The 7,506-nt window shown below is 45.3% G+C and overlaps 1 protein-coding gene across 2 annotated transcripts; it reads left to right on the forward strand.

Annotated features, from left to right (window-relative positions):
• The first annotated feature begins 3,170 nt into the window (after window positions 1-3,170).
• Window positions 3,171-5,338, forward strand: c1ql2 (complement component 1, q subcomponent-like 2). Of its 2 annotated transcripts, none has more exons than XM_066686980.1 (2): window positions 3,171-3,809; window positions 4,826-5,338. In XM_066686980.1, the coding sequence occupies exons 1-2, from the start codon at window positions 3,201-3,203 to the stop codon at window positions 5,003-5,005; spliced, it is 789 nt and encodes a 262-aa protein (XP_066543077.1). In that variant the 5' UTR covers window positions 3,171-3,200; the 3' UTR covers window positions 5,006-5,338. The 2 variants fall into 2 exon arrangements, with proteins under 2 accessions (XP_066543077.1, XP_066543078.1); XM_066686981.1 differs by having other exon boundaries at window positions 3,171-3,797.
• Window positions 5,339-7,506: the final 2,168 nt, after the last annotated feature.

The raw sequence follows: 7,506 nt of genomic DNA on the forward strand, positions 1-7,506 counted from the left end.
GGCATGACAATCACAAGGTCCTTAAATGTAGTGCAAATCTCAAAGAGGATTAATGCTGGGAGCTCTTCCTGAGCGTACCAAAGCCCCACCCACAGCCAAAACTCACAGTTTCAAGTTCATTTCACTCCTTCAAATTTCCTCTTCACTGGAGTAATTTAAAAACTTGAGCTGAAAGGCTGAAAACTCATAAAATCCAATTGAAATCGCAAAACCTGATTTGATAAGTTAAGGTAAATGACAATATGTTGTCATGATTTAAATGTTTTACACATGTAGCCACACAAATGGAAGAATACTAAGAAATATTGAAATAATTGTCAGTCAATGTCTTCTTTTTGATGTTAAATAACTACATTTATGATATTTTTTTTGTTTCTACTCATCTGTGCATAGGCTAAGATATGTTGATGCTGTAGCTTTATGAGCTCAATGTGTGTGTGTGTGTGCCCCCACACACACTTGTAATTCATTCATAAATTCAGTCTTTGTTCTTCAGTATTTTACTGCAATGTTATGAACAATAAAACTTTGGTTTTATGTATTGTTGGGATCATTAGCCTAAAGACTCGATTGACAATGAATGAATAAAATTGATATTCTTTTCTTGCGCATTGTTGCTTGTAGGTAACAACCCTCCACTAAAATGAAATCTGATACTGACTGTATTATTTTGTCAGTAAAAAAGCTCTTTTAAATGTAGTTGTTTAATCAATTCTTTCATTAAATGTGATTTGGTATAAAATACAAACATATATTTTTAGTAAAATGCACATTATTAATGAATTACCATTATTGCGCCAAAGTAACGTACTTAAATCGACCCCCTATTATCATAATTTTTTTACATTACTATTATAAATGAGCATAAATGTAAATATTGTGTTCTATGGAAGGTAACAAAATGTGTGCAAATGTGTGCAATGCCACAGAAAAAACACTTTTAGTTCCATAAAGAACTGTTTGTTTAGGAGATGGGTGGCACAGTGGTGCAACAGGTAGTGTCTCAGTCACACAGCTCCAGGGACCTGGGGGTTGTGGGTTCGAGTCCACCTCCGGGTGAATGTCTGTGAGGAGTGTGGTGTGTTCTCCCTGTGTCGGCGTGAGTTTCCTCCGGGTGACTGTCTGTGAGGAGTGTGGTGTGTTCTCCCTGTGTCTGCGTGGGTTTCCTCCGGGTGAATGTCTGTGAGGAGTGTGGTGTGTTCTCTCTGTGTCCGCGTGGGTTTCCTCCGGGTGACTGTCTGTGAGGAGTGTGGTGTGTTCTCCCTGTGTCAGCGTGGGTTTCCTCCAGGTGACTGTCTGTGAGGAGTGTGGTGTGTTCTCCCTGTGTCAGCGTGGGTTTCCTCCAGGTGACTGTCTGTGAGGAGTGTGGTGTGTTCTCCCTGTGTCTGCGTGGGTTTCCTCCGGGTGACTGTCTGTGAGGAGTGTGGTGTGTTCTCCCTGTGTCAGCGTGGGTTTCCTCCAGGTGACTGTCTGTGAGGAGTGTGGTGTGTTCTCCCTGTGTCAGCGTGGGTTTCCTCCAGGTGACTGTCTGTGAGGAGTGTGGTGTGTTCTCCCTGTGTCTGCGTGGGTTTCCTCCGGGTGACTGTCTGTGAGGAGTGTGGTGTGTTCTCCCTGTGTCTGTGTGGGTTTCCTCCGGGTGACTGTCTGTGAGGAGTGTGGTGTGTTCTCCCTGTGTATGCGTGGGTTTCCTCCGGATGCTCCGGTTTCCTCCCACGGTCCAAAAACACACCTTGGTAGATGGACTGGTGACTCAAAATTGTGAGTGTGTGTCACCTTGTGAAGGACTGGTAACCCCTCCAGGGTGTGTTCCTGCCATGTGCCCAGTGATTCTGGGTAGGCTCTGGACCCACAGAGACCCTGAATTGGATAAGCGGTTTCAGACAATGAATGAATAAATGTTTAGGAGATGTGGGAGTGTAAAGAACCTTTTGAAGATCTAAAAATCACTTGATCTTAACCCATTTAATCGTATTTGCAAAAATGGTTCTTTATGAAAGCCAAAGTAGTTCTTCTAGGGTTATGACATGGCTCAAATAACCTTTTGTAGCGGCTTTTTAAGAGTGTAGGGTTAGGTTAATTGTACCTTCTTAAAAATGATGGTTCTATAAGGGTTTTTCTATTTAAGGATATTGTTCTAAATACAACCCTGAACAATCTAAGAACTTTAGATGATAAGGGTTCTTTGCATCGTGAAGGGATTCTTCAGATTGATGGGGAATATGCTATAGATGCTATATGCTATAGAACATTTTTCAAAATGGTGCAGTATAGAACCATTTATAGCCCATCCTCCATCAGTCTGAAGAACCCCTTCACGATGCAAAGGACCATTCTCTTTATAAAGGAACCTTCGTAGGGCCATCATTTTAAGTGTGAAGTTGTGTTTATGGTTATGTCCCTTGCAATAGAAGACTATTCAGTCGTGCAGCAAAATTATATCACTTTGTGGGTACCTCAATCTGTTTACACACATTATATGCACTTGTATTTTTTATGGGGCAAAGAAAGTCGCCCTAATGAAAATCCTTTAAGGTAAAGACGTGTTTTTAAGGTTAGGGTTAGGTTAGTAGTCTATGGCAGCACTGACCATGAGCCTGTCTCTGTGTGTGCGGGCGCGTGTTTGTTTGTGCGTGCGTACGTGTGTGTGATTAAAAGAATGTCCTTTCTGCGGAGTTTGTGGGGGTGGGGTACCATAAGTCCATGTCCGGGGGCACCGGAGGATCTTAGTCTGGTGCTGCCTCCGTGTGCGCTCTGGTGTGCGCGCGCGCGTCACGGCCACGCCACCGCGCATCGGTCCCCTTGTCAGAGCTCGTGATGTGCAAGCGACGGAGACGCGCAGCAAGAACCGACACTGCGGAGTACGTAGAGCTTACAGCGCCGAGGTCTTCCCCTCTTTTCTTCTCTCTTTCCTTTCCGTGCCGCGTCTATTTCTCCACTCTCCCGCGCGCCACTTGTATAACTCCAAAAGCCTCTCGTGCGTTTTAGCGCCTTCATCGCAGGGCACCTCCTCCTGAACTCGGGTCTCCCGCCTTATCCTTCTCTCTCTCTCACTCTCTCTCCCTCTCTCTGTCCGTCCTCCCTCCTCCCTCCTCCTCCCGTGCGCCACCATTCCCCCCAAAAGCCAGGCAGGCGTTTTTGCACGCGCGTCTCGGTTGCTGCTGAGGAGGAAGCGCGTGCTGGGCGCAGCGGTGGGCGTCGGCATGGCGCTCGCGCTGGTGGTCGCAATCCCGCTGCTTTTTGCACGCGCCGCCGAGATCTCCGCGCACTACGAGATGATGGGCACGTGCCGCATGATCTGCGACCCGTACAGCGCCAAACCGAGTGCCACTGCGCTGGAGGTGATGCAGGACCTGGGCGCCATCCCTCCACCGCCGCCGCCGTCGTTCTCCCGCGGAGCCAAAGGCGAGCCCGGACGTCCCGGTAAACCCGGGCCCAGAGGTCCACCTGGAGAACCGGGGCCACCAGGACCACCGGGACCGCCGGGGCCGCGCGGAGACACCAGCAAGCCTGGCCTCAGCGGCTTCATCACGCCGGGGACCACCAAGAGCGAGTCTGGGGAGCTGGGTTCCGCACTGGGCTCCGTTAAAATCGCCTTCTACGTGGGTCTGAAAAATCCGCACGAGGGCTACGAGGTGCTCCGCTTCGACGACGTGGTCACAAACTTGGGCAACCACTACGACCCCAGCACGGGCAAGTTCACGTGCCAAGTGTCCGGCATCTACTACTTCACGTATCACGTGCTGATGCGCGGAGGAGACGGCACGAGCATGTGGGCCGACCTCTGCAAAAACGGACAGGTAAAGACAGCGGTCAGTGCAAACCTTTAAAGCCCGTATAAGTGTGTGCACCCCTGGATAATTACGTGTTGATATTTTACGTGGTTATTGGATGTATTCCTGTTTTCTGCTGAGTTTATTCTTTGTGAGTCTGCCCAGTCCACCCCCCCACCCCACCCCACCCCCTAAAAAACAGTTAAATTCAGGACTGATCTGAGGAGGAGTTTATATATTTTCACTTAGAATATCAACAAATAAGTAATTTCTCCAAGGGTGCCCAAAATTTGGAATGAATGTTTATAATGGATTATATTCAGAAATAGTACCTTTGACTTTAGTAAAGGCTTCAGTCACAACCAGCACTCTATGATAAAAGTGAATGCAACACAAGTAAAAAACAACTCTTTGAATTTACCTTATTTAACTCAGTGTTGTAGGAAATAATATCATCTACATCCAGACACAAAATCTGAGAATTTCATGCTACCCTTTTTTCAGTGTGTTCAAGTCATCGTTTAGTCTTTTCCAATTCCTCAAACCTGTTTTTAACAAACAGTCTTTTTCTGAAATGTTTTAACTTGACCTGCATAAGGCTTGGATGTTGGGAGCTATGTTTGGGTTGTGCAACAGGAGGGAGCCAGTCAGCCAGGGTACAGAGGGGAAAGGACGGGACTGTGTGACCTGATTCAATCTGATCTACTCAGGAAAGATGAGTTATAATGAATAAACAAACTACAACTCCACTAAAGAGCAAGGGGAACGTCAGCCAGAGCAATTTAATACCGAATAGCACCGGAATCTAACTGGAAACATATTTAGAAGAACACGAGCATAGTCTACAACTCCCCCCACCCACTCATATTTATCAGTTTTAGTTTGCAGCATTTTCCATGACATACTTCTCTGTATAAAACACTGCTTATGAATTTTATCACCTTGCACCACTCATAGTCTGGTAGATCAATGCAAATACAACAAAGGTGTAGTCTTAATTTCCTGCAACCCTCTTGATTCTTTGTGTTTTGTCTGGCACTGTTTTTCTGGAGCAGGTACGTGCCAGTGCAATAGCGCAGGACGCAGATCAAAACTACGACTACGCCAGCAACAGTGTGGTGCTGCATCTGGACTCAGGAGATGAAATTTATGTAAAGCTGGATGGTGGAAAGGCACATGGAGGAAACAACAACAAATACAGCACCTTCTCTGGGTTCATACTCTACCCAGACTGAGGGCTCTGGACACTGAACAGACTCTCCAGCAGCTGCTGTCTCTCCATTTCTGTAGGCAGGAGGACGGTCCCCCTCCAGAAAGGCCATACAGTGTAACCAGTGAGAAACAATGTTGTCTGAATGTGTCCTCTTCCGTCTGACACCGTGTTGTGTGTGTGATGTGTGAAACATATCTAAAACTATATATGAAAAAGCATTATTAATTACGGATAAGAGCAAGATGTCTGAGTCTTTAGTCAAAGTTAAGAGCAAGACGTCCAGTTTATTAGTGTAGGCCTATCTGTTATACTCCAGGATTTTGATGGTCAGCTAGGTCATATGATGTCTTGTCCTGTAGCATAACCTTTACTCTGCAATGTCAGTATTTATTTGTTTATGTATTTCAATAAATTATGTTTTGTATTAGTGGTTTATTTGTGTGTAATGAAGTGCATAAAATCAGACTGGACCAGTACAGATCAGAGTCATGGGCTGTGGCTCATCAAGATCTGAAACAATGCACTGAGAGTTGATTTAAGAAAACATCTAAACATTGGAAACTATAACCTCACCCCATTTCCAAACACAGGAGATATCTCCAAAGGAGGACAAAATAATTCTTACATTTCAATTTGAATTTCCAGGGCGGCACGGTGGCGCAGCAGGTAGTGTCACAGTCACACAGCTCCAGGGGCCTGGAGGTTGTGGGTTCGATTCCCGCTCCGGGTGACTGTCTGTGAGGAGTTGGTGTGTTCTCCCCGTGTCCGTGTGGGTTTCCTCCAGGTGCTCCGGTTTCCTCCCACAGTCCAAAAACACACGTTGGTAGGTGAATTGGCGACTCAAAAGTGTCCATAGGTGTGAGTAAATGTGTGTGTGTGACTGTGTTGCCCTGTGAAGGACTGGCACCCCCTCCAGGGTGTATTCCTGCCTTGCGCCCAATGATTCCAGGTAGGCTCTGGACCCACTGCAACCCTGAACTGGATAAGGGTTACAGATAATGAATGAATTTGAATTTCTGTCATTATTTTGGTCCACCTATTGCGGGGCTTCTCATGTAAACCGTACCTGATGTGGTCAAACTACTTGGAAAGCTTTAAATGGGAAATGTGGAGATACATGATTTTCTCGAGACAGTGATGGTGTGTTTTGTGTAAAAACAAAATTAGTCATAAGTAAAATTATTATTAATCTTTTTTAAAGATGCCTCTGTGATTTAAAGTAGGTTTGTGACTACACTATCAGATGTTGTTTGTGTGCGTATGAGAGAGAGAGAGAGAGTGTGTGTGTGTGTGTGTGTGAGAGATGTTCCTCCTGTGAGCTGCTGGAGGTTGGCAGGCTCAGCGGTAGTTGATAAGGGTCAGAAAGACTTCAGCCACTGCCCAGTGCTGGCCCAGCACCAGCCAGACAACCAACCATCCATCATTTTTCCTTCAGCAGAGAGACTAACCTTTGACCTCTCACTGGCTCTGCTAGGCCATCAACTAACAGACCACATCCACTGTTCCAGAGAAAGTCACAGTCACTATGCAAGGTTCAGTCCAGACCATTGATCAATAACGTAATAAACAGTAATAATGTAAATACGGAGTGTAAATAATGAACTTGAATTATGACTCCTAGCACCTGTCTTTCAGATTGTTCGAATTTGTGTATCCTTGTGTTCTGTTTAGGTTTGTGGGACCTGTGTTAGACAATTATTTATTCTCTCATTTATTCATTTATGTTCTGTAACCACTTTATCCTGTTCAGGGTCATGGTGGGTCAGGAGCATACCTGGAATCATTGGGCGCAAGGCAGGAACACACCCTGGACAGGGTGCCAGTCCATTATAGGGCATCACACACACACACACACCGGTGGACACATTTCAAATAGCCAATCTGCCTACTGACATTTGTTTTTGGATTGTGCGAAGAAATCTGAGCACCTGGAGGAAACCCACACAGGCACAGGGAGAACACATGAAAATTACACATGCTGACCCCAATGCAGGGATTAAAATCACAACCCCAGGACAGTGGAGCTGTGTGATAACACTTCCAATAAAAAATTTGATTTAGCAGAGGTAAATAGCAGCTAATACTATACAGTCCCCTCCACAATTATAACAACCCTGGTAAAGTTGAGTAAAAAGTGTCAAACAGGAAATTCACGTTTTGATTTCACAGATTCCTCACCAAGTAAATATCGGCTTTTTCAGCATTTTGTGTGTCCTTCCATTTCCACTCCTAGAACTGAAGTTCTGTTCACATTACAGGCCTCATTAATAGAGTCAGCTGTTTTTTGGAAGGTAACAGTTCAGATTTATAAATGTGAGTGACATTAAGTCTGCAATAAGATTGAATCTCTCCCTGAAATGTCATGAAAGAGCAAATGGATCCGTAAGCCCTGTGTATTGCACGATGTGGGTCCTTAAATAATGGCTTTTACACTCAAGTACTACACAAATTTATATTCAGTCTTCACCAGAAGACTCCCTTTCAACTCTTCAGTGCGTTATTTTGGTGCAGAAGCCATAGTTT

The sequence above is a fragment of the Hoplias malabaricus genome, chromosome 12, assembly GCF_029633855.1.
Source record: "Hoplias malabaricus isolate fHopMal1 chromosome 12, fHopMal1.hap1, whole genome shotgun sequence".
In the NCBI taxonomy this organism is placed as follows: Eukaryota; Metazoa; Chordata; class Actinopteri; order Characiformes; family Erythrinidae; genus Hoplias; species Hoplias malabaricus.